Below are 27,978 nucleotides of genomic sequence, written 5' to 3'. Positions count from 1 at the left end.
CACGCCATGGAAGGTTCACCTCGGTCTTGCACCGGGCATGAACCCTTTATGGGAGTCTTTCTGTATGTCACCGTTAACCAAAAAAGTGGGAGATCCCAATAGAGGGTTTTACATGGTGCTGTGGCTGTCATCAGTTTAATTTTGATTTTAATAATAATGTGTGTCGGAAAACTGCCCGTTCTGTTCTAGCAGAGAAACTGTTTCCCAGTGACTCCTGGACTGTCAGAGGCTCAAAACATGTTCCTGTTTTTAGAGAGTGTTTCTCTTGTTTGGTCTTGTTTTTAACAAACAGGTCTACACAATGTTTTAAAACGCAGAAAAATAAAAAAAAAGTGACAGATTTTAAACGTCCTTCTGGGCCAAACAAAAATGTCTATTTAAGCAAGAAAAAAAGATTGAAGATTTTTCGGACTGTGATGCAGAAGCGATTTTTAAGAGAATGGTCCAAACGAGAATTATGATTGATTTTAATTATTACAAAGTAATGAACGATTTGGAAACTTTTAGGAACTTGTGGTGTGTCAAAAATATATTGTGTTCTGTGCTGAGTGAGAAGCTTGTGTTCGGTCATTGGTTAATTTAATTTATGTATCCTAATCTAAATACAGAAAGTTTAACATTTGGCTCCTATAAACAGTGCTGTGTAAAGTAGGCCCCGTCCACACGATGACGTAACTTTTTGAAAACGCAACTTTTTGGGTGCGTTTACGCCTTCCGTCCACACGACAATGCAGATATCCAGAACGAAAACGCTGGCCAAGGTGGATTTTTTTGAAAACACTGGGTCTGCGTTGTCGTGTGGACGCTGTCTCTGCAACTTTTTTTTATCTGGGGGACGTGTCCCTCCGTCCAAAACCGCTGTGACGTCATGCATGTGAAATGAATCTACATGTACAAATGGAGATAAAACCGGCTATTTTCTGATGTATAACAGCTCCACTTCGAAGACGCGGTGATAAACATGCTTTGCACTTAAATATTTGTTCGTCTGTTTCTTCATTTATGTGTCATAAAGTTTATATATGTATTTATTTATTCATTCATTCATTCACGTTCCTCGCCAAAGACGCCAACGCCAGCTCTGCGTCAGACTGGGACGCGCTGCCTGCTGGTAGGATAACTCAGTGATGGAGGTTCTCCTCCAGGAGGAACACCGTGAATTTCCGCACGTCCCGGTCCTCTTTCCTGTCGTTCTCAGAGTTGTTCTGCTGATGCACATGTTGATAAGCGTACTGATGCGTTTACGTGTGGACAGAGATTTTTTTGAAAACACTGTCGTGTGGACTCAAATTGTTTTCGATGCGTTTTTAAAAAGTTGCGTTTTCAAAAAATTCCGGCATTATGTGGACGGGGCCGTAGTCCACACAGCATTGCATCAGGGTGTCTTTACATTTTACGTAACAATGTGCGATCTACTGCATATGTTAGGGATCTCCGGCAGTGTGGTCATGCAACCTCCTTTGAACGAGCTCAGCAACATCACCACATTAGGATCGCAACAAACACAAAACCTAATTCTGGTTAGTAAATTTGTTCTTTCAATTTCAGCCACTTATATGGATCTGGGTTGGGGGGGAGGGGGCAGTTTCAGCAGGGAAGTTTGGATAATAAGGATTTGAACAAATAACTAATAAATAATAAGAATAAATAAATTTAGTTGAAGATACAGCACAACATTCACAAAGGACTGTTTGGATGGATCCATAGATGGATTTATGGATCTATAGAAGGCAGTTGGAGTCCTGAAAACAGTCTTCCAGCAGATAGTTGGTGAAAACCTGCAGTCCAGTGACAGCTTCTCCTCCTTCCCGTTTCTTCTTCCAGTCTCCCACTCTTTCACCAGTCCTACAGGTTACATTGAGATGTACAGCTCATGTCCTGTCTACTATTTGCCCTGACAAGGAACAAAATCATTAGTTCCCTCTGTAGGACGACTCTTAAGCATGTGAAACTCACATGCCTGCGCTGGGGGCTGGGTGCGTGGGCGGTTGTTGAATCTGTAGAACCTTCCTCATTAGGATGCAGTGATTGTTCAAGTGATTGCCATAAAAGCTCCTCTTGAACAGAGACTGCCATATTTCCTCCTGTGCTGAAAGGATAAGCTGTGCAAGCCCTGATTGGGAGTTGCGGTTTTGCAAATGGATGTGTGTGTGTGTGTGTGTGTGTGTGTGTGTGTGTGTGTGTGTGTGTGTGTGTGTGTGTGTGTGTGTGTGTGTGTGTGTGTGTGTGTGTGTGTGTGTGTGTGTGTGCGTGTGCGTGTGTGTGCATAACAGTATTGCTTCAGTCAAGCAAGATTTTCTGTATTGGGCCTTGTTCAGACTAGTCGCCTATATCCAATTTTCAGCCCATCCAGATTGATGTTGCATATCTCATATGTAGTCTGAACAGTCCCAATCGGATTTTTGCAGAACGGATTGAAACTACATTTGGGAGGTAGTTTTGTGTTGGACAGGGACAGAGGTGTCTGCAGTCTGAACAGCTTCCAACACTCCGATCGGATATGGCGGACTGCGACGTCATATTTGCGACACGAGAGGGAAGTGCTAAAAGAAAGAGAGGCGCGCATGACTGAGCGGTAAAACACGGAAGACGGAATTGACAGTATCTGGTGTATGTGTGTGTGTTTTCTCCACCTCTACCAGACAGTGATATGATAAGGTAACAAAACTTCATGTTTGTTGTTGTTGTTGTTGTTGCCGCTGTCGCAATTATATAACTTCACATATTATGCGCACTGAACGACGACTCTGCCACGACGTCCTTGCTACGGCAACCTGTCAGATAGGCCAATAATGTGGCCCAGTCTGAACAGAGCCAGATCGCATTTGGACACTTGCTAAAAACAGTGTGAACAGTCATCCCTAACAATCGGATATGGAAGGAAATCTGATATGCCTGCAGTCTGAACAGGGCCTTACTCTGAACTTCAGCTTCAAAATATACCAATGTCTGTATGTGGTTGAGGCAGCCATCAATACATTCCACTATCTACATATACAGGCAACGTATTCACACAATCACTCATAATGGTTGTAGTACTAAGCAATTTTAAAAGTTTTCTTGGACTTTACATTCAAAAAATGGGCTACTGTTTAAATAGAAAATACAAAATTGGTAGAGCTTTGGTATGTGTCTGAATAAATTTTACTTTGTTCTATATCTAACATCCAGCATTGGATAATAATCATGACTGCAGTATGTTTTTACACATTGTTGACCTGCTGTCTGAAAACCGAAGATATGAGACCTCTTCTAGTTGCCTGGGTAACTCAGTGAATAGCAGGGACCTGTGAAAGTCACCAAACCCTCAAAGTTATAGTTCTCCTTGCTCGTTGCAAGGAGCACTATAACTTAGAGGATCAGTGCTTTCCAGTGGGACGGCTATTACAGAAGTGACTGTCAACACAGAGACATCAATGTCAACTGGTGATGGGTGGCTCGACTGGCTTGATTCACTAATTTAAATTGGAAATTGTGAGATTAACTTGTTCTTAGAGTCATTAAACATTTTAGTTTTTCTTTGGCAAATAAAATTGTTTTTCTGCACAAATTAGTTAACTAGTATTAAGGAGTTTTCTCCACAAATTCTGGATGTGTTTTGTTTTTTTATTTTTTGGGGGGAAAAGAGTAGTAAAATGTATAAGATCCTTTACTTTGTGAACCAAACCCCTAAAGCCCTGACCTCAATCATTCAAAACATTTTTGTTCTGTGAATAGTGCTTGTCTTGTTGCTTGGTTTCTTAGTGGTAGAAAATTATGCACTGACTTTGCTTGTTTACGCAGACTTCGAACACATTCAACCCCATTCATCTGCCCAAAGGTCTCTGAGACAGTTTAAACTCAGCGCAAAACATCTTTGTGAGAGCAGGAAATGGTTTGTCTGAAGACCTGAGAGTGTTGATATCTCTCTGCTTTTGGTTAATTTTACTTATATTATATTATATATATATATATATATATATATATATATATATATATATATATATATATATATATATATATATATATATGTGTGTGTGTGTGTGTGTGTGTGTGTGTGTGTGTGTGTGTGTGTGTGTGTGTGTGTGTGTGTGTGTGTGTGTGTGTGTGTCTGTGTGTGTGTGTGTGTGTGTGTTATTAGGAATAAACAACTTCAATTGTTTCATGGATTTTTGTGTTTGATAGTTCATTCTTGACCTTGGTAACACAGTGATCAGGAGGCAGAGTTTAAACAACTTCCATTGAACTTTAGGTATTCAAATCTTTTTTCTTTTTTTTTTTCAAAACACTGAACTTGAGCGTGTCAAAGCCAAACACACCAGGATTGGCTTGTGAATGTGCTTTTAAAGACTGTTTGAAATATTGCTTAACCAAAATCCAGGCCATAACAGTCAAATTACACCCCTAAGAGGCAAACAGACACATTCAATGTGCAAAGAATCACACCTAGGATACAAAATTAATGACAGATCATCATTAATTTGAACTCATTTAAATAGTTTCTCAGTGCAGGATGTTGCAAGACATTTGTGTTAATGAGCAACATCATTCATGTGAAATGATGGCACAATTAGGAAAACAAAAGTGCAAGGTGTGACAATTTAAGTGAATGTGCTTTGTCAGTGACTGCAAAAAACACCTCAGAGACAGTAGGGGGCTTTAGAGGTCGGAATTGTAAGACAAATTATTACCTTGCTATTCCACACCCTATTGACAGCTGCAAAGGAATGTACACTGAATTTCAGTGGCAGGAAATGAAATTAAGGATGCTGAATATGGATGTTTTACATTGTGGCTTGTGTGCATGGCTGTGTATTTTTGCGAGGCATGTGTAAGACAAATACAACAGAAAGGAACAGAGCTGCCAGCAGTGTCACAGCAACAGCGAACACGGCTGGGTAAATGTTTTACCCAGTGCCCCTCTCCTATGTTCTGAAAGTCACTCACCTTAGGGATCAAGAGGCTTATATTAAAGGTGACTTACAGTTAAAGTAGTGCTATTTCTGTCTATATGCATAAAAGCATAGATCTCTGCTTCCCCCTTGCCAAAGCTGACGTGTTTTTCTTATTCTCTGACCTTTTTCTTTCCACATTCTATGCTTCTCAACCAATTTACCTTCCAACTTGAAACAGCAAAAGGTTTTGCCTGTTTTAATGCCCTCAGATGCTCAACAGCCTTGTGTAGCATTGTCAGACTCATTAGTTATACTCAGCCCATCCGGTGAGCTGGAGCCAACCACTCAGCCTACCATGTAATGCAGCTTTAGCAAACTAATGAAAGAGTAATTGCAAAAATAATGAGGAACCTATCGTCCAGTAACTTTGGGGCTAGTTATTTGTGACCACGAATCATGTGCAGAATTTCCTCTTTAATGTTTTATGGATTCTGATACTTTTCTGTTTCTAACTGTGTAATAAATGTTCTTTTTTCTTTGAATTTCAGACTTTAGGGAGCCATAGAGTGTTTGTATGATGAATTTGCAGTGTATAACGAGGAACAATGTAGGCTAAGGTCCATTTCCTGTGCTACTTATAAAGATATTGTCCCCAGTGGGCCTCATTTAGCAAACTGTGGGCTATGTTGAGCCATGTTTAGTATCTCTGCTACACTACTTGGTGCAAAGCACAGCAACTAGAGCCACACAACAACAACACTGTACAATAACTTGCATTTACATAGGGTGAACGTTTGTTTGAACTTGCATTCACTAAAAGTTCCTTTCCCTGATTCATCTGTTAACTTCACATAATAGTGAATGTATTTATTCATTTTTATGTATTTTTTGCTACAGCTACACACAGATTTGGACGTGGGTGGCAGGAAGATTAAGTATGTCCTCGCAGGTGAGGGAGCAGGCACCATCTTCGCCATCAATGAACTAACAGGCGACATCCATGCCATGAAGAGGCTCGACCGCGAGGAAAAGGCAGAGTACACTCTAACAGCCCAGGTCATTAATGCTGAAACAGACGAGCCCTTGGAGCCGCCATCCGAGTTCATCATCAAAGTCCAGGACATTAATGACAATCCGCCTCAGTTCATCGAAGGCCCGTACCGAGCCTCTGTTCCAGAAATGTCTGCTGTCGGTGAGTCACAATCGGCAGACTTCCTTTCTGTTCTTCGCCTCACAAAGCATCCTAATCACTGTGTGAAATTTCAGAGATGGCTGATCTCTAATGGGCTATTGCATAGAAATAATGAGCAAATATCAACAAGAGGAAATCAGTATGCTTATTTACATGCTTGCTTGCTATGAGTATCTTGACAAATGAAAAAAGAAAAAAATTACAAGGACAATAAATCAAATCAAATCACTAGAACTTTGCCCATAGCTCAGTGTTGCAGCTAAACAGCTGGCATCAGTGTCAACACACTCTTAATAAGGCTGTGTAATGCTTATGCTACATCCTCTCCAAAACAGCCCACTCACAAAGAAGTCAAACAATTGCAAAATGCAAAATATGAACCAAAGAACATTTCACTAAACTTAACACATCAGGAAAGCAGGACGGTCTATGCACTTTCAAACTGAAGTAACCATCATTATCACATTTCAGATTGGATACAGTCGCATCAGCATATTTGGCTAGAGCATTTGTTGGCAGTCATTAAAAAATGCTATTTGTAAGTCGAGGGCCATTCTATGGTTTGATGTTTATTGTTTGCAAAAAATGTAAAACATCTGTGCACTGTTTTGTGATTTATTTGTGATCAATACAGTTAAATATTAATTGAAACATTGCTTCTTCTTTTTTTACAATCACAGGCACCAATATTTTTTTTATTAAAGGGACAGTAAACTCATTTTTAAGTGACATATACTTTGTTTATCATTATGAAAAATAGAGAAAAAAAAAAAAGTAGGTGTCTGGCATCATCCCTGTGGTCAAAAAACCTTAAAATCTGTGCTGTAGCAGCTTCCGTATCCGTGGTCACGTGGGGGTCATATGTCATTGGCGAAACCCGTCGTTTCATCAGTCAGGGCAGCCATTAGAACACCATACGATCGCTCAAGTAATAAACCCAATAAGGAACATGGTTACCTGTGAGGTGAATGGTTTTGCTAACACCACAGGACATAAACACAAAGACAAGGACCTATCTTTCTTCAGAATACCTTCTGGGAAGCTTGGAAGGAAATGGAGAACAAGGATAAACAGGGTCGAAATGACAAAGATCCGAGAATCTGTCATGAGCACCTAGATGATTTCCAAAGAGATTTGAAGGTAAGATAATTTTTGGACAACCCATATTATTTATTCTGAATTCCCAAGGTTTAGTGGATAATTAATTCATGTCTGGAGCTACTCGAGATATTGTATAAATGTTTTTTTGACCAATAATCGCATGATTATGGCACTCGCAAAAAGTATCAAAAAATATCAAAAGTAATAGATCATTTTACTGAGAAGATTTGTGAAACTGAAATAAAACATACGAAAACAGCATGTCAGGCCCTGATCCTTATACATTCGTTAATAGAAGACATATCAATAAAAACTAGAGTTGTTATTAACTCCACACGGTCTAACAGTAACGAATGACAGTTAGCTCAATGCTAACATAATATGGAAAATCCCATTGACAAGCTAGCGCGTTAGTATCAGTAGAGTGATTAACTTTTACATAAACACAGTAAACCAAAATGAGACATTTTAACTAGTTCTATATCTCTGTCAGAATCTGATTCAGATGAAGCCACATGGGATGAGTCGCTAGATGTCGACTGACAGTCAGTCATCTTCAGATTACCACCGCTATATCCGCCGCAGCGGGTCACGGGGAGCCAGAGCCTATCTGGCATAGGGCGTGAGGCGGGGGACACTCCGGGCACGACATCAGTGCATCGCGGAGCCACACGCAAAGACATACAACAATGCACACACACACTCATTCCTACGGGCAATTTGGAACGACCAATCAACCTTTTGGAGGTGGGAGGAAGCCGGAGAACCCGGAGAGAACCCCCACGCAGACACGGGGAGAGCATGCGTACTCCGCACAGAGCGAGACTCGAACCTGGGTCCGCCGTGTTGTGTGGCGGCAGTGCTAACCACTGCGCCACCGTGTCGCCCCCTCCGCATACATTGGGTGGTAATTATACCACCCATACATTGGGTGGTATAATTACCCCCTCAGTATCCTCAGTATCTGATGATGATGACATTATTTTAAATGATATCTTGATAAATTAACGTGATACTGTCGGCTCATTACGTTGTCGCTTGCTGTATTGTAACTGATATGGATTCACCCCGATGTCTACAATTGCGTCACTTCTGCTTTCATCCGTAATTTACAATAAATTTTGTTTTTCTACGTCCCCATTGATCATAAAAAAATACAAATGCCACCAAGCCTTTTTTATAAATTATGTACTTCAAATAAAGACTTGGTTCATTTTGACTTTACTGTCCCTTTAATATGTTCAGAATGAGGTTTAACAATCACATGGGTAGCTTTCAATTACAATGATTGGATTTAAAACACATGGAAGCGGAAAACACATGGAAGGGTAAAAACATAGAAAACTTTCTATGCTTCTAGAAGCATGGAAACTTTCATAGAAAATACTCACAAACTGTTAGCAGCACAGTGTTGTGGAGTGCAACAGAAGTGACTGGTAAGTGCCACAGGCCACCATTCTTCAATCCCTCACAAGCTCTGGCAGACAAACCACTGCAAATGCTTTCCATCTCCCTGCACGATGATGCATTCATATATTCAAATTCCTATTCCATGCATGCATTTAAATGACCACTGCATGATGAGAGCATAATTTAAATATGTTGTTCATGTAGGATTGGCAGAGTGAATTGGTGCACTATTATTTCATCACTGGAGACTCAGCAGTGAACCTAGATCAGTAGGTGACTTGAACAAAATGCCTGTCAGTAGCAGGAAGCAGATCAGAATGTTTTCTTGCTGTTTTGACACCAGAGGGGTTCAGTGAGGGTGCTTAGGTCTGTTGTTGGGCAGCGTGCACTTGTCATCATGTTGTCTCATTGAGCTTCCTCTTGTTACCTGTCACAAAGCTGACATAACATGTTAGGGCAGATGGTGTTAGGTATGTAATGGAATCTGTTTGGTAAATCCCATCTGTATGTTGCAATTCTTCAAGGTAACGGTGATCCATTTTTTGCGTTTTCTGATTGTCGCAGCTGCATCTTATTTAGCACACTGCTGAGGTGGAACCAAAAAGAAACAAAACACAATGCAAAGGAAGCCATGTAAACACAGAATAACAGTGAAATCATGTTGTCTGAACTCTATTACTTGATCCCTGCTGCTCTGTGTTTTGGATCTCAGTTGAAAGGTACTGTCGCTCTCAGAGGATTTTTTCTGTGCAGTGCAGGGACAGCCATAGTGATGGGGTAGCGAGCAAAGTGGTAGTTGACAGCACTCTGTGATTTGCCAGTGGGAATAATGAATAAGAAATAGAAATCGGCATCTCTTTGTTGATTGTTTGTTTCCTTTTGTCACTACTGATTAATTAAACATTCACGGATGCTCAGTTGTTTGCTTGAAAGGTTTTTCTTTCATGAGTTTTTTTCTTGTTTTCATGGGCCGCAATATTATGGAAAGCACATACTTTGGACAGACAAACAAGAAGTCATTTATCTCATTTGCCTTATATTCCTAAATCATCTGTTGCTAGTGGTGCTTTGTCTTTGAAAGAATAATTTTTGCAGTTGTGAATGTGTTTTGAGCACTGAATGACGAATAAAGTCCACAGGAATTGGATGAAACATGAGCAAATTTTCAAGCAGACATAAAACTGGAATGCCTTAGAAATGAAATTATGATGCTGCATTATCTGGTTTTGAGTTCAGACAATACTGAGCATGCTGATGTATTTTTCCCTCAGCAAGAAACTGCTCAGGTAAATAGTCAAAAATCTAATCCAGGCTGTGGAAAGGTGGTTCTCTTGATGATATTATCCACTTTTAAAGGTTGTCAGCTCAACTCTAGACTTCATCACTATCTCAGCTGCTCCTAGCTTATCAGGAGTGTATCCATGACACATCAGTGAGACCAGAGACAAATATCAACACCCACCTTTAATCTGTCAAGGACTATGGTGAGATAGAAAACCCCCTCATTGAATGTCACCATCCCTCAATGGAAGCGGTCCCTGCAGCTGGATGAGATATGTGACATAAGGCACTGAGGTCGCTGTGTTTCCTGTGTGCGGAGAAGCATAGAGGTTAATGGGAAATGAAGGAGGAAGACCTTTTGTTCTTCCTTTAAAAGGGACAGACAGATAAGATGTGTAGCTTTCTTTGACTTTTGTCTGACTTTCACTTTCCTGTAAGCCAAGAATAGAGATGGCTACTATTTAAATGTATAGTGGATCGCCTGTTGAGGTACAGTGTATCAGTCGCAGGAAATGAAGAGCAAAGATTGCAGCTGTGCTACATGAAAGATGTCAAGTCATGGTTTGATCAGTGCAGAGGTGAGAAAACTTAAGGGCTACTGTACTGAAGCATCATCTGAAAAATAATGCCTCTCCAAATATAGATTTGTAAACCTGGCCATTTCCACAGACAGATTTAAAGACTTACACAGCAGTAACATATTACGTATTAAGAATACATCAGATGCAGTATAACATTCCATTTGAGTGCTATTATTGTCCAAATCCCTGTAAATATCATTGATTCTCACTCTCAAAACAAAGATCCTGTAATGACTCCCGATTAAAACAACCTTTTACACTTAACAGCAATGCTGTTCCACTGTGTGAGACTACCAGGAGATATCAGGTGCAGATAAAGGTGCAGTTTCATGTCTTTTTTCACTTTGTTTAACAACGGTTGTTTAACTTCAACAATGAATATGAATCATATTGAAAGGATGGATTTGGATCTGCGCAATGTAAGTGTGTGTTTATTTGTAAATCATGGTTATTATAGGCTTTCTTTTGGGTGCAACTTCACTGAAAAAGGACTATTGGACCTAGATTTATGCTCTATATCTTCATTGTTCTTGTATGTACACTCATTAAAAATGTGTCACTATCACAATTAAATGTTGATCATTTGTGCAAGCCTAGATGCGATGACGCTTAAAATTCATTTGCATGGATTTCACAGATCTCATAGGATTAGTTGAACCTGGTTTCCTGTTAATGGGGTCTTTGACTTTAAAGCCAGTACAAGCTGACAAATGTCTGCATGTCTGTCGACCATATGTTGGAATTGCGAGGCGCTGCTGCCGTTGTGCAGTTAACAAGGGAGTTGTGATGTAGTTGGAAATAACAAAACCTGCTTGAAATAATGGTTCAGGTAATTAGAAGGAGGCTGCTAGACCGACATCTCTGCGCCGAGGGGGGTGCAAATGACAATAATTACTACACTGCAAAAAAAACTTGCTGAAAATAGTTTTGTTGGATTAAACTAACGTGAGAGGTGCCTCAGGAGTGTTAGGCCACGAATGTGCTTCATTATCGGGGCGATTAATGAACAGGCGCCTAGACAGATGGCTTGTCTCCTCTTCGCACGGGCCGTGCTCTTTGAAACCACAGCAAAATGAATACCTTTGCGGAAGCACGGATCTTCGCCAAATGTGACAAAATCTGCTAAATTGAAGCACAGACATAAACTTGAAGTGACATTAATAAATTACCTGGGATCGATTTGCATTTTTAGAGTTATTATGGGTGTGGGTAACAAGACTAACAGGCACAGCGGACTGTGTGGGGACTTAATGATGTTTCTGATTACACTTTCATCACCGCTGGCATCTGGAAAAATAAGTAAAGGCTTGTCATTACAGATTTGGACGATAAATGAACAGACATGATCAAGGGGAGATGTATGGAAATGAGCAAGACATCGACCTGTATCAGAGTCAGTGGTTTACATACAGCAAAAACACAAAAAATGTCTGTGATCACAGACGTTTAATACTCACACACTTGAAGAAGCGATACATAATCTGCATAAAGGATAACATTGTTTCATTTGTCTATGACTGATTTTAAATTATTCAGTTACTGGCATTTTTCAGATCAGTACAGGGAAATGTGAGCGTATTTTGTGAGCTTTTAATGTTCCTTGACCCCTGAAAATATACCCTTCTTACCTTGAATTAATATCTGACTGTGTTCATCTCAGTGTAAACACATTTTTGTCTTGGAACATCCATCTGTCTTTGACCGCTTATCCGTAGTCGGGTCACGGGGGCAGCAGCTTCAACAGGGAGCCCCATACTTCCCTTTCCCACATCAACCAGCTCTGACTGGGGGATCCCAAGGTCAGTGTTGAGATACAATCCCTCCACCTGGTCCTGGGTCTTCCCCGTGGTGTCCTCCCGGGTGGACATGCTAAGAACGCCTTCCGAGGGAAGCGCCCCGGAGGCATCCACACCAGATGCCCAAACCACCTCAACTGACTCCTTTCCATGCGAAGGAGCAGCGACTCTACTCTGAGTCCCCGTCCACACGATGACGGATTTTTTTAAAACACAACTTTTTTGTTGCGTTTACACCTTCCGTCCACACGATAACGCAGATATCCGGAACACAAATGCAACTTTTCGAAAATTCTGGCCTAGGTGGATTTTAAAAAAAAATGCTGGGTCTGCGTTGTCGTGTGGACGGTGTATCCGCAACTTTTTAAAAACGCTGATGTCTTGCCTGCGACGAAAACCTCTGTGACGTCATATTTATGTGTGTTGTGACAACAAAACACTGAGGATTCCTATTGGATAAAATTGGACTCAATACTGCCACCACGTGGTTTGGCATGCTTATAGCCGTCTTCGAAAACGCACTGGTGCGTTTATGTGTGGACTGAGATTTTTTTGAAAACGCTGTCGTGTGGACTCAAATCATTTTCGATGCGTTTTTAAAAAGTTGCGTTTTCAAAAAAATCCGTCATTGTGTGGACGGGGACTGAGCCACTCGCAATAGCAGTGTTTCTCACCCTATCTCTACAACAGCTATCCACCTGAGAAAGACCATTTCCACCGCTTCTTTTTGCGATCTCGTCCTGTCAGTCATGACCCATCGCTCATGACCACAGGTTAGGGTAGGAACACAGATTGAACTATAGATGGAGAGCTTTTCCTCTCGCCTTAGCTCCCGCTTTGTGGCAACAGTGCGGTAAAGCTACTGCAATACCGCTCCTGCTGCCCCAATTCTCCGTCCGATCTCATATTCCATTGTTCCCTCACTCGTGAACAGGACCCCAAGATACTTAAACTCCTTCACTTGGGGAAGGACCTCATTCCACACTCGGAGAAGGCAGTCCACTGACTTCCTGCTCAGGACCATGGCCTCAGATTTGGAGGTGCTCATCCTCATCCCTGCCGCTTCACACTCGTCTGCAAACTGGACTAGTGCTGCAGGTCACAGGCCGATAACACAAACAGGACCACATCATCTGCAAAAAGCAGCGATGCAATCTTTAGCCCACCAAACTGTAAACCCTCCTCACTACGACTATCCCTCGATATTCTGTCCATGAAAATCACAAACTTAATTGGTGACAAAGTGCAGCCCAAGCAAAGTCCAACAGCTACTCAGAACAAGTCAGACTTACTGCCGAGAACCCAAACACAGCTCTCACTTTCGGTGTACAGGGATTGGATGGCGCTGAGGAGAGGCTACCTCACCCCATACTCCCACATACTCCCACACACCCATAGTGCATCTCTGTGGACCCGATCATACGCCTTCTCCAAGTCCACAAAACACATGTAGACTGGATGGGCATATTCCCAAGCCCCCTCTAAGATTCCTGTGATAGTAAAGAGTTGGTCAGTTGTTCCACGACCATGGCGGAACCCACATTGTTACTCCTCAATCTGAGGTTTAATGTCTTACATGCAGATGTCTTACATGCAGATGTCTGCATGTAAATTTACTGAATGTGGTTAAACGTTAATAAACCCCGAGAAGTATTTCAGGGTCACAGCAACCCACATACGTAAAAGACGCACATTTATAGCACATCTTATCTGATATTTCTCTGCTGAGCTTTGAGCAGAGAGCTAAAAAGGAGTTTGTCTAGCATTTGTGTCTGTCTCTTCTCTGATCCCAGGCTCTGGTCGGCAGCTTGGCAGATGGACTGAGTGGCAGGGGGCCCCTGGCCTTTTAACATATTGGGCAGCTGGGCCAGAGTTAGGCCAGTAATGGGCCGAGGCACATCTGATGAACACGCTCCTGGGCTGGGCAATGCTGCAGACTGGGGTTGTGTTGGTAGTGGTGGGCGGCTCAATGGCTGAGCTATGGTAAGAGAGGGTCAGAGCAGTGAACCTGGCCAAGGCTCTGACTCTCCCAGGCCTGTTGGACTGCCAGGCAGCACGCGTGCCAACCTGCCCTTTTCCATGGCCGTGCTAAATGGGGATAGGACAGGCCTCTGAGGCAGAAAGGATTTAACTGACATGCTGGAGTTTCTCTGTAAATATCCTGCTATTCCTATCTATCTCACCTCATTTGGCAACAGAATCTGCACATGTCTGTGTGTATGCACCTCTTCCTGTGATCATGATTTTGTTTGAGTGCTTTTATTTATTGCATGTGATATTTGTCACCTGCCAGTAACCTAGTCTTTCTGTAACTCTGTACTTCACTGCTTCATCTTCCGTATACCCAGCAGCAGGCAGAAATTCAGACATATTTCTGCAGGTTTTTTTGCTGTGCACTTAGCAATATTTAGCCTGGACACAAAGAAACAGAAAATCAGATATCCTTTTAGTGAAAAATATTTTTCAGAACCAATATCATAAACACATTAAAAATATGTACACACATGCAGCCACAGCTATTTACTGCCATAAACAATCCTATATTACTAATTAATCAAACATATTTATTATCCAATGCACTTCTGAATAATTCATTTAACATCAGCCATCATCATTGGTCTAGCAATTGTAGAGCACTGTTTTTAAAAGCACCTTGCATACCTTGTCTGAGTTAACGTTAAACCGTGGTGCAGTCATAACGATGCTTTGGAGGTTTAGTTTTTACTTCTCCCCGTTTGGCCCACAGAAATATGTTGTCTTTGTCATTCTCTCTCTCTCTCTCTCTCTCTCTCTCTCTCTCTCTCTCTCTCTCTCTCTCTCTCTCTCTCTCTCTCTCTCTCTCTCTCTCTCTCTCTCTCTCTCTCTCTCTCTCTCTCTCTCTCTCTCTCTCACACACACACGCACACACACACACAGAGGCACTTTTTCTCCTTTCCTTTGCCTCTTTCCTCCTCGCTTGTGCTCCCCATCACTCTCTTTTGCTAAGCTAATGCTCTTTCTTGCTCTTCCCTTGAGGGAGAACAAAAAGTAGCTGGCTTCTAGGTAATGAAGCCCTTCGATGTGATCTGCATAAGATTGCCTCCCTCGCTGGCCGGACTACCTTGCCCCGATGAATAGCAAAAGACTCTCAATGAGATTAGGGATAAAAAGCAGCTTTTTTTCTAGCCACAGTGACATTTCTCAAACAAAAATCCATCTCTTCTATCTGCCTGTGAGGCAGTGCAAAGGAAGTACATAAAATTAATAAGCTAAATAACAAAACAAAGTTCCTGAAAGAGAATTTGTCTGAGTGAAATGCGAATGCTGTTGTGTGTTTGTGTATTTTTAATGAAGAGAAGGATGTAAAAAAGTGGAGGATGCCATAAATGTCACCCTCTGTGTCATTTCACTTGGCAGGGTTTAAACATATTTGTTGAATACATCGTTTTATATATATATTTGCAAGTCTTCAGCTGTCAATACAATACATAACCCTTTTAATCAGCGAGTAAAAAATATATTTTATACTTCCAGGCTGCATGTGAGACCCATCTTTTTTCTGTTGTGCTGTCACACATTGCTGATCATTGTATCAAGGTCAGTTAATCAATCTATGACTGGAAACAAGGACACAGCACCCTCCCGTCAGCAGTCCTGCAGAGGAGGAGAGGGTCTGATCCTGGATCAGTGTCAGCTGGGGACATTGTAAGGCCTACTAATGGCAGCTGGTATGTAAAAAGGCTAACTGTTGGTAAATGAATTAATTAATCAATTAGTCAATATTACCTTAACTGTACAAGCTTTTATTTTGCAATGGTGTTATTTTACAATGACACAGATTAATTGATTACATAATCAACAGAAAAGGTCTAAGCAATTGAAATACTTCTTTGATTTGCCATCTTTAAAAATCCTTGTAGCTTCTGGTTTTTAAGCTGTACTGCTTTTCTTTCTTTGTTTCCCTCAACCAACAGTCCAAATACACAATCAAATTATAAGACTGTCACTATTTTTTGACCTTTTACTGATGTAATGAGAAATCAATGAATGCATTTTGAGAAAATAAGCAGCATACTCATCAATAATGGCTCTAATTGTCTTTTGTAAACATATTTTCCCATAATGTGTGGCAAATCCTGTCCTATCAATTGGCTTTGATTTGAATGTTTCTGAAATGCCACTGTAAGACAATAACAGAGACAGCTTATGAAAGAAGGATTTCATTCTGCAAAGAAATTCCTTTTAACAAGAATAATGCAACACTTTCCATTTTGTATTGTACCTCCATAAAATTTAAAATCAAATAAATACAATAATTGTGTTTTTTGCAACATATGATTCTAAAAACAAACAAAAATAAGTCTCAACAGAGTTTTGGTTTTTTTGTTTTTTTGCTGAAAACTGGTGTGGTGAAACCTGCATCTTCTGATGTGCATTTTCAAGCCTATTGATATTTTCATATTCCTCCAGAGTATTTCTGAATGTCAGTATGAAATGTAACATGCAAAAACAGACTCCATTCTACTGATCTGTCAGTCAAATCCTGTCTTTCATGTATATTCCCACTTTCAGTATTGTACATGACTTTTTACATGACGGGGATGTAGCTCCGTGGCGGGTATGTAGCTCACTTCTACGGCGCATGTTTCATATGTATGCTGCCCCGGGTTCAATCCCTGCTGCATCTGCCAGTGTCCCAAGCCCAGATAAATGCAGAGGGTTATGGCAGGATGAACATCCGACATAAAAAAAAACGTTGCCAAACAGATATGAGCATTCATCTAAAATGGAAAAAGGATGATACGCTGTGGCAACCCCTAATGGGAAAAGCTGAAAAGTTGTTTTTTTACTATTGTAGATGTCTTTGTAATATCCCTTCACTGTATTACATATCAAAATTTCTATTAATCTGTAACCTTTTTACCTAATTGTCGTTATTGTGTGTCTATTGCGTGTTTTCTTATGGAACTTCCTCACAAACATTTTCACAGTCTTGTACTTGTAAAACTGGTTTAACATAAAATATATTGAATCTCAAATTAGTTTAATTAAGATTTTGACCATTTTCCCTCATGTATACAGTGGTCTAATTTTTGCAGAGATTAAATCCTAAAGCCACCCTCAGCCCATTAGCTTCGCCTAGAGATTCTGTTAATAAAAGTTATGAACAAAGCTGGTGACAATTGGCAGCCCTGGCAGAGTGCAACACAACTGAATATGAATCTAATTTATTGCAAAATCTCCCTTGAGCACCCTGGTGAGAGTAAAACGGTAGTCAAGTGTTCTGAACCAAGGTAAAACCACATTGTTCCTCTTAAAGCTGAAGTTCAACTAACAGATGGACTTTGCTCCCCAGTACCCTGGAGTAGGCTTTCCCAGGGAGGCTGAACAGTGTGATCCCACTACAGTTGGAATACACTGTCTGGTCACCCCTCTTAAAAAGGGTAACCACCCAAGTCTACCAATCCAGATGCACTGTGTCTTTGTGGGTTGTCTCCGGATTCTCCGGCTTCCTCCCATCTCCAAAAGAATGCGCTTCAGGTTGATTGCACGGTCCCAAAATGCCCGTAGGAGTGAGTGTGTGTGTGCGTGTTTGTATGTCTTTGTATGTGGCTCCGAGGTGCACTGGCGTTGTGCCCGGAGTGTCCCACGCCTCACGCCCTATGTCAGCTGGGATAGGCTCCAGCTCCCCTTGACCCGCTACGGCAGGTACAGCGGCGGTACATGAAAATGAAATGAAATGAACTGCAAAGTCAGTCATTGTCATGACCTAGGGTATTGTGGTACCAGGTGTAAATGTGGATTCCTATGCTCAAATATGGTGTTAGTTGTAGATAAAATCTGAGTAGCACAGATGAGGCAGGCTATTCCTCTCAGTCATGCCCTCCAAGTATGCTGCCATTGTCAAATTGAGTATTAAAGTCCCCCAGCAGAATGAAATCCCTTAAGGGTGCTTTCCAGCACACATCCCAAGGACTCCAGAAAGGGTGGGTACTCTAAAATGGTATTCAGCACAGACAACTGTCAGAACCCATTTCCTGACTTTACTGATGTGAAATTCAACCTTCCACACAAGATTGGGCTCATCATAGAGGTGAGATTTCATGCCCATGTCATGAGATTCTGTAAGCGGGGAATGGAGGCACCTGCCTTTTACTACATGCTGCCCAATCCACTGCACCGGAATTGTGGGTCTAGGTGAGGATGTACCCATGTCTTTGTTTTGAGTTCAGCCCGACTGGACCCCATGATGGATGAAGGCCCAGCCACCAGGTGATTGCTAGCGAACCCCGGGTATCCCTCCGGGCTGGGTAAACTCATGATATTGGATCTTTTTAACTATGCTTTGTCTGACCGTTCACCTGGGATCTCTTTGCCATGAGAGACGATACCAGGGGCAATTACACTTGTTAAATTGCCCCGGACAATACAACTCCTAGGATTATTTGGGTACTCAAACCCCTCCACCGTGGTAAGATAATGGTTGATGGAGGGGAGGGTCAAAATCCATAAGGCAAAATCTAAAGACTGGGAAGCCATGTATTGGCAGTGATACAATCTGGCAGCAACTGAATGATAGGATATAATACAGGATACTATGTAAGGAGAATGGTGACTAGAGGCAGCTGCAACAACAGGTGGAAGCAGTTGATGAGGAGGTGAGAAATTGGTAAGCGTGTGAGCAGAAGAAAAGGTACAAAGATTTGGACCGATTAGTGAAGAGTCTAACATTGCCACCTTTTGCGCTTTCATGTCTCATCTGTGAGTACTGTTTCTTTAAGACAGACACTCAGCAGAATAGAGTGAAGATGATTTTTAAAAAAACTAATATAATCCATTTAATTTGATTTCTTTATGTTTTGCAGAATAAATAAAGCTGTCTGCACCATCTTGTTCTTACTCAAAGGTTCAGAAATATCTCAAATTTTGTACAACTGATGTGCAGCAGCTGGCCTTCAGCCTATGCCCCCACTGCCACCAGCACACCAGTTCCAAACACCATGACCTTCAAGGTGTTGATTCTTTACATAATATCCGACAATTCCCATCCATGTGCCTCAAGTCATTTGTATATCACTACTACACATTGGTTATTCATGTGAACCTTCTCCAAGGTGATGTGCAGCCTGATATAGGTTGTGATCGATGCACAGCAACCTCACCCGTGAGATTAGCGGTGTGTGGTGCTTATATTTCTGGGTTTTTTTTGTGAGCCTACTGTATATCACATCTCACTGGTGACTGGTTTGGTTGAAGCACCATTTCATCTCTCACTAAATATACGCTAACTTGTTAATTAGCTAAATCTCATATTCTACATATGACTCACTGAGCTGGGATCATTGGCACTTTGTTGTTGCTACATGTTGAGCGGAGCAATAATTATGATTTTGGATGGAAAACTTTAAAAAACATGTTGTTTCATATTTTTATATTAAATTACATGTTGTAGCAAGAAGGTTCCTGCTTTGATTTCTCTATGTTTATTTGTATGTTATCCCAGTATCTGCGTGGCTTTCTCTGGGTTCTATGGCTTTCTCCCACCTTCAAAAAAATGCAATTTGGTCAACCGATCACTCCCAACATGTTTGTAGGTGTGACTGTGTGGATGAGTGGTTGTTTATCTATGATATTATGGCAATGCATCTGGAGCATACCCTGCCTTTCGCTTGAAGCCCACTGGGCTAGGCTCCAGCGTATCTCATGACTGCAACGCGTATAAGCAGCTGATCAAGATCATCTCACAAGTTTTTCTTTTTTTGCCTGACAATGAGGACTATTTAATAGATTATTTTATTTGACTTGATTAAAGAGCATCCATTACATTGAAAAAACTTTTTGAAGACTTACGAAACTGATCTAACCTTCCTGGGTGTGTTTCCTATCAGTTGTGTTAAATCTGGTAAAAGTGTTAAGGGGATGTCTGAAGTCATGCTGGTGAGTGGGAGGTCCTCTTTACATCACTGCTGTAAGTGAAAATGAGGAGGGATGCAGTTTGCACCTCCGACTTGGCAATTGCTTACTTATATCTGCTTAGATGCCAGGATGCTATCTCATGTCCATTCTTTAGTACACAGCCATAGCTCGCCCATCAATTATTCAAGTTGTGGATATTTAATGTTGTGTTGTAGGGCCTTTTTCTCTCTGCACTTTTGCTGTTCTGCATTCATTCCATTTCACTCCTCTGTCTTTTTCCTACCAATCGAGAGTCGTGTGGTATTTCATTCCCATTTATACTTTCCATTTTAAGAAAAGCAAGAAGTTTGATGTTTGACTCTGCACACAGGTGCCCACTTTATACACACTGTATATGTTGAAGCTCCTGCTTCCTTTCCATGCTTCAGTTGATTTTACAGTGTTAAGCAGAAAGAAGCAAATAACAGAATCCCCTGAACTCCTATTACTTTATGTATGCATTATTAATTGCTAAAGGTACCAGTTATTTGGACCCTGCAGGCACCCAACGCTCAGTGCTTAAAATTAAAAGAAGCAGTTGAATCCCTTTGGAAGACATAATCACAGTCTTTAAAGTTACATTTTATTCAAACAAATGACTGTGTAAAGTTAATTTAACTGCTCGGAAAACAAAGAAATAGTGACACTGAAATGAAAATAGTGCTCTGGAAATATCTTTATTGTTTCTTCGTGTGTGTGTGTGTGTGTGTGTGTGTGTGCGTGTGTGTGTGTGTGTGTGTGTGTGTGTGTGTGTGTGTGTGTGTGTGTGTGTGTAACTACACACACAAGTGTCCACAGCCAAAATTGATGTGCCATACTGTAGCTGGTTGAGGTAAGGGATTGCCCAATGTAACTTAAATGGAGGTGGAACACATATATCAAGGTGGCAAAAGTGTGAGACTGGAAAGGCCTATCCAATCACTGGTAGAGGATAAAAGGGAAAGCTATAAAAGTCAGTATAGCAAGGTCATTTGAAAAGAAGCTGATAAGAGAAAAGGATCAAATCTTCAGTACAGGCGAAGCCCTCCTCTTGATGTCAGTCCCCATTAACTGAAACCCTCGTCGGCTCTTACACCGACCGCCATGCCTTAGCTGTCTGATGCAGTGAGTGACAAAATTTAAAGACAAATCCAAGTCAGCCATGCTTTTAAAGAGATGTCTAATTATTTCACAATTTCAATTTTCTTATTTCTTTTTCAGGTTCTGTTTTTGGTCTTTTTCACAGAATGATAAATTACAAAAATGACAACACTGTGAGTTGAACCCTTCTGATGTGCAGTGACAAAGGCAATGATTTCCCCATCATGCAGCTTTCTTTTAACCTGGCAGTTTGTGTGTTACACCATCAGCAGCTGTACTGCTCTTAACACTGTGGTTTGAATTTTATCAGTTTGTGGTTTTATATTTTTGGGTATACACACACAAGTCAGTGTACACAAACACACACAGTCAATCCTACAGCAGGTTTACCATGTCACACTGGGGGTTGCTGTGTAATTGGGTGAATCTTCAGAGATAGCCCTTTAAAATTTCAGTTCACTTCTGGGAGTGTAAACAAACCTTGGGATTACTACGGGTGTAAATCTAGATTCTACCATTCCTGTCCCTCTCTTCCTGTCATTTATTCCATTCTCCCTCCTGGCCACCTACTCTGAGTTGGGGGTTTTGGTTATGTCTTTCCTTCTGTGTTGTGTGACTGTCAATATCTTAACAAGTGTCTGAATGTGTGTCTGTCTCCATCGAGGATATGCATGAATGTGAGTGTTGTCAGTAGGGATGCACTGCAGAAGTATATTTTTGCATGTCTGTTGTACGGAGGCTTTGCGTGGCAGCACACGTCCTTCTGTCTGTGTGTTCCCTATGATGGATTGCTTGTCAGACAGCAGCATCACACTGCTCTCACCGGCTGGCAAAGGCATTAAGTCACCTGTCACGTTGTATGTTTTGACATTCCTGAGGGAAAACATTTTAACCCTTCTCACTCAGAGACAGCTGTCAGATGACAAAGTATGTTACTTAGCGGGTGCTCGGCCTTAAACAAATGGCATGGCCACATTTAGTGGAGTTCATTGTCTTAATGCAGCTGTGTGGGAGGTATATATATATATATATATACACAAGCAAATCTCGGTTTTCAAACGCTTTGGACATCGAACAAATCAGAATTCGATCAAAAAATTCTGAATTTTTTTGTCTTGGAAGTCGAACGCGAATCAAACGCAGTTATAACCATGTTCCTCCTCCTCTCCCTATCCGACATTCATGTACGCCAATTTCTCACCAAAAAAAGGTAAAAATTCTTATGTTTATTGTCCTTTATTGTTCTAAAGAGCTGGTCATTTACTTCAGAAGGGGCAGACCCCAACCTAGACCAGTTCTGATAGGAACGGAGGAGGTGGAGATTGTGCAGACCTATAAATATCTTGGGCTGTGGCTGGACAACGAGCTGGACCAGCAACACGAGGCAGCTGTATAAGAAAGCGCAGAGAAGGATGTACTTTCTTTGGAGGCGGAGGGCATTCAACATCTGCAGGAAGCTCCTGTGGATGTTATATCAGTCTGTGGTCGCCAGCGTCCTGTCGTAAACTGTGGTGTGTTGGGGAGGGAGTGTGACCAAGGCGGATCTCTCCAGGCTGGAAAAGCTGATCAGGCGGGCCGGCTCTGTGGTCGGGATGAAGCTGGACCCTTTGGCAACCGTGCCAGAGAAGAGAACCTTAGACAAACTGCTGGACATCATGGACAATGTTAGCCACCCTCTGCACACCGTTACCAACAACCAGAGGAGCCTGAGAAGCCTGAGCAGCCAGAGGCTGCGCCTTCCAACATGCAGGACCAACAGACCGAAGAACTCCTTCATCCCACGAGCGATTAAATTGCTCAACTCCTCTCTGGGGGAGGTGAAGAAAAAGAGTCCACACCAGGGCGGATGGATGACAAAAAATAAATAAATAAAATTTACCAAACAATGTAAACAATACACACACTACCTATGCCTATCCATGTCTATTTATTCATGCCCTTTATTCCTTAGCCCATTGCCCTTTATTTTTTAGCCCATTTATGTCTCTGTATTTGTATATTCTTATTTAGTGGGTTATTATTATTTATATTCTCTCTATCTGGTGGGTTTTATTTATTACTCTTTCTATTTGGTGTTGGCATTACTTTCTGTGTGTCTTTTCTTTCTGTGTACTCACTGTGCTGTGTGTAATGTGAGAAATTAATTTCCCTGATGGAACCTCCTGAAGGGATGAATAAAGTCCTATTCTACTCTCTCTCTTATGCTTTAACTGTAATGTGCTTTTTATTTTAGTTTACTGTATTCAATAATTTCTTTCTTAATTTGCGTTCCATTGTCTTGGTACAAGTTACGGTTCTGTAAACTTCTGTCCAAAAGACGACAGTAACTCGTACCTTAGGCTAACCCGATTATGTTGATGTTTGTTTGTTTTTTCTTTCTTTCTGTTACAATACCAGACTTGCTTATCCGGAATCTGCTGGATGATAAGTGGAACAAAATAAGTTTTTCTCTTCTTTATTGAGCCGGAGCCCGCTACGCTCACTTGAACACACAATTAAACACTGGCACATTATGCATGTCGCACTCAACAGAACAAGAGCATTACATTGACATGCAACCACTTCCGGGTACAACAGGAAGTCCCAAAATAAAAGCGTCACAGGATCGTACTTAACACTTTCTTTCTCATGTTTGCTTCTTTCTTTTACATTTCTTTGATATATTTCATTACTACACAATTTGATTTATAAATGACATTATGAAATAACATATAGTACGCGGATACAGCGGCAGAAAATGGATGGATATAATGTTGAAAAAGGTAGTTTTCTAGTGTCTTGGAACAGATTAAGATGATTTACATTATTTGTAATGGGAAAAATGTATTTGGAATTCGAACAAATCGGTATACACACACACACACACACACACACACACACACACACACACACACACACACACACACACATACACACACACACACACACACACACACACACACACACACACACACACACACACACACGCACAAAAACAAACAAACCCTAACCTGTCTGGAACATATCTATCTTTGCAATGAATTTAAATTTGGATATTTCGCTAAGAGGTTACTTGTTATTTTCTTGTTTTCATTTTTCTACAGTGCACCTACTTCACTACATCAATTATTAAAATAATGATACAAAAAAAATGCTATTTTGGTTGATAATTACAATTTTTAGTTTGGGATTTAAGACCTGATTGGTTACTGACAAGCAATGAGTAGAAACAAACTCTGGATTCATCAACATTACATTCAGTTGTTGTTATTAATATTTGATTAGTGGATGGAAATCTGACATAAAAATTCATAAATTACGCCCACCCACACAATAGATTAAAAAAGAGAAACAGTAATACATAAATCTTGCCTGAGGCCTTCTAACTTTGGAGATGTGTTTTGTTCAGATGTTCCCACAACTGTAGTAAATATTCACAAGCTAGCACAGTGCAAAATCAACTGCCTTATCTATGGGAAAAACATCTCTTTATCAATATATTGTTGTTCTGTCTTAAGATTGCAAGGCTTCCTCTCAGTCGGCACAGGGGTGTTTTTATCTTGCCTGGATGTCAGGTGAAGTTTCCTGATGTGTCTTTTGTTCTTTTTCTTCCAACTGATATGGCCTATTGGTTGGGGGAATTGATACTGAGAACATTTGCTGTTAACATGCAATGAGAAACTTAAACGTCACAGACATGCAGGTAGACCTCATATCCACACTGAAATTGGAGGTTTAAGTGGGCAAAATAGTTTTTTCATTTGGCTTGGAGAGCATTCATCCTGAATCCTTCCTAGTTATTTATTTCTGTCACCATGGGAGATTTGATTACTCCAGTCTAGTTGTATCATTTCAAGGTGTCCAGTAGCTCTGCATTCAAATAACATATAAACACACACTAGGAGTTGGACTCTGAGCAGTTCAGCTGGAACAAGATTTGGCTACTTGCCTCATTAAGGGCATTTTGTCAATGGTTTATACATAAGTAATTTGTTTCTGGTGTGAAGTAATATCTTTGATCTCCAGTTTAGCACTTTTAAGTCCTAATGGTGATGTAGTGAAGTAAAAATATCAACCACATGTTCATTTCCCAATGCAATTTTGCATTATACTGCAACTTGTTTTTTTCTTTGTTACATTTTTATAAAGGAGGAATAATTCATATCCACATATTAAACACCCTGGCCCCTGTGGCAGAGTTCCTAAATTAAGCAAGATTTTGTTCATTTACACATGATACAGTTGTTCATTAGAAAATATACTTTCCCTTATTCTGGTTATTACCATGCTATTGTAAATGCCTTGGGAGCAATTAAACATGTGAAGTGCCCAATTTTCCATCCTCCACTCCCAGCCCTGAACTCTTCTGCATGTTGCACACATTTCCTATGAACTAATTAAAGTGAATCAATGGCACAACCCTTTAGAATGGCAGCATATGTCACAGGCATCAGTGGAGAACAAAGGACCCTCTTAATTATTTTGTTCCTGCTGTTCCTGTAAACGACTTGTCAAGGTGGCAGACTGCTGTACCTGACTCCTTGAAATAGGGTTGTCATGTACCCACACAGACACCAATTGCACACATAAACACACAGGCATAGACAAGCACACACATGCACAAACACTATCCCTAGTTCCTCTGTGATGTCTGCATCTCTGTCTTATAGGAGACTAGTAATTGTACTACACTAGTGACAATGTAAGTACTTAAGTGTGACGGTCCTCTTACTCTTGGAAAGTGCAGCATCCCTTATCCATCATTGCCTCTGGGGAGCAATTTCTTGGATGCTGACAACCATATCTTATCTTCACAATATTTTTTCCCCATTGGAAGCCCTCCCCTGTTCCATGATGTGTTTGGCAGAGTTGTATGTTAAAAAGTGCGCTATGGCCTGAATTGAACAAATATCCTAATCATTTTGGCCTCAACAGGGTGTTCCTCATTCATTTTCCCTGACCCTCAGCTGTGTTCTACCACACAGCTGAAACGTGCATTCCAGCATAAGTACGTATTAGTCCTTTCATGAAGACTGATGGGCTGAGGGAGATCATGTTTTTTTTTTTCCCCGTCTTGTAGTTATTCACTGGGCCTCCTTGCAATCTGGAAAGCTCACATCTCAATGATATAAATATAAAATGTAGCAAAGGAGGGTAACCAAAGCCAGACCAGACGATCATATGACTGCTTAGTAGAAATGGTGATAAACAAAGATTGGCAAATGGCAGAAAGTCGACAAATGCCAGTTATTTATGAGCGGACTTATTTGTTTAGGGTTTCCCTTAATGTCCATCTGCAGTGTTGCCATAAATGTCCATCTGCAGCCTAGGAATCTAAAACTGGCTTTGACCACTAAGAAAATCAACTGGCGAAACTCCAAGTATGTCATCTTTTCCTCTGAGAGACTAGAAGAATGGGGATGTATGGATTGATGGATAGATGGATGGATTTCTCAACAAACTTGTTTTCTCCACCTCGTTACAACCAGTTCTGTGTTAGCAAGACCTATTTGGCCTGCTACACTGCAGTACAGTGCTTACACTTTGTGTTTGACAATTCTCTGCCTCACAGCACTAATCGCCTCTGAATTCTTGTGTTATTCCCCACCCGTGCACATGCATTTCAATCAACAACATAGGTGGTACTGTCTAAAGATAATGCAGGTTGCACTGCATACAGAGATGGACTGTCAGTCTCTCTGTCTGATCATGAGCTATTATCCTCTCTGTACAAGGACTGCAGAGAGAGTTACACCAGTGTCTATGTGCTCCTGATCAATACATAATCACTTTCCTGTCACTGCAACAATGCTATCAGGGGACGGTCCAGCCCTACAGAACTGCCATTTTAGAAAAGGGGATTTGGCACGCCGTCTTTTGGACCTAGAAAACCTCGAAGGTCGTGGGATGATGGCTAAGTAAAGGCTGGACTCATTTAAACAGTCACTGCCGTGGGATGGATTACACATTTTCACGATTTACTTTGCAGAACCTTAAAACACCAACCAGCAAACATTTTGCATTCTTATCCACATTATTGCCGCTGTTGCCCTCTCCCTGCTTATCCCTGTGCTTATGTTCTCTCTTTTCTTGCAACCCCTGCAGTGTAAAGCCAGTCAGACATAAACAGTATTGTTTTACCCGGGTAGGGCTCACAGCAGGGCACTGTTAGCCCCACGCCTTATGCAGCCCACAGCTCTCCCCATGCCTCAGTGATATCCCTTCTCTATGGCTCGGTGCCTGCATACATATGAATGTCCCCTGTCTTCTGCCCTTCATGCTTCTGAGCTGGTCTAAACCATGCAGAGCTAAGATGTTACACTGTTGCCATGCTTGCTGGATTTAGGGATCTGGAGAAGTATACTATTTCAGCTGTAGTAAATGAAATGGACTATTTTATTTTTTTGTAGTTATTATAGGTATGACTGTACTTGAAGCGAGAGTGCTTCCCTGTGGTGTGGTTTGCTGACTGCTAAGCATGTTGAGGGGCTTTCAGGGCAACAGTGTTAGAAGCTCATTTTCTTTTTAGATCTACTGGAAAATAAGCCTCTGTTTGTAAAAACATTATAATGAAGACTATACAACAGATATGTTAAATGCAGTGTTTTGTATTCTGCAGAAGTACCTTATACAGTTACAGCAAACAAAACAGGAACGATTTCAATCAATCAATCAATCAATCAAACTTTATTTATAAAGTGGTTTTCATACAAATTAAGTAACCCGAAGTGCTTTACATAAAAGTAATA

General features: G+C 41.0%; 1 protein-coding gene across 1 annotated transcript in view; it reads left to right on the top strand.

Moving 5' to 3' along the window:
* The window catches only part of cdh8 (cadherin 8), a 157,321-nt gene that overhangs the window by 66,195 nt on the left and 63,148 nt on the right, over window positions 1-27,978 (top strand). The window contains exon 2 of the mRNA XM_068311272.1: window positions 5,772-6,066. Coding sequence (XP_068167373.1) covers window positions 5,772-6,066 — 295 coding nt within the window. The remainder of the gene's footprint in view (window positions 1-5,771; window positions 6,067-27,978) is intronic.

This window comes from Antennarius striatus, chromosome 1 (assembly GCF_040054535.1).
Source record: "Antennarius striatus isolate MH-2024 chromosome 1, ASM4005453v1, whole genome shotgun sequence".
NCBI lineage: Eukaryota > Metazoa > Chordata > Actinopteri > Lophiiformes > Antennariidae > Antennarius > Antennarius striatus.
The sequence above is the reverse complement of the archived record's forward strand: the minus strand, read 5'-3'. Positions and strand labels throughout refer to the sequence as shown.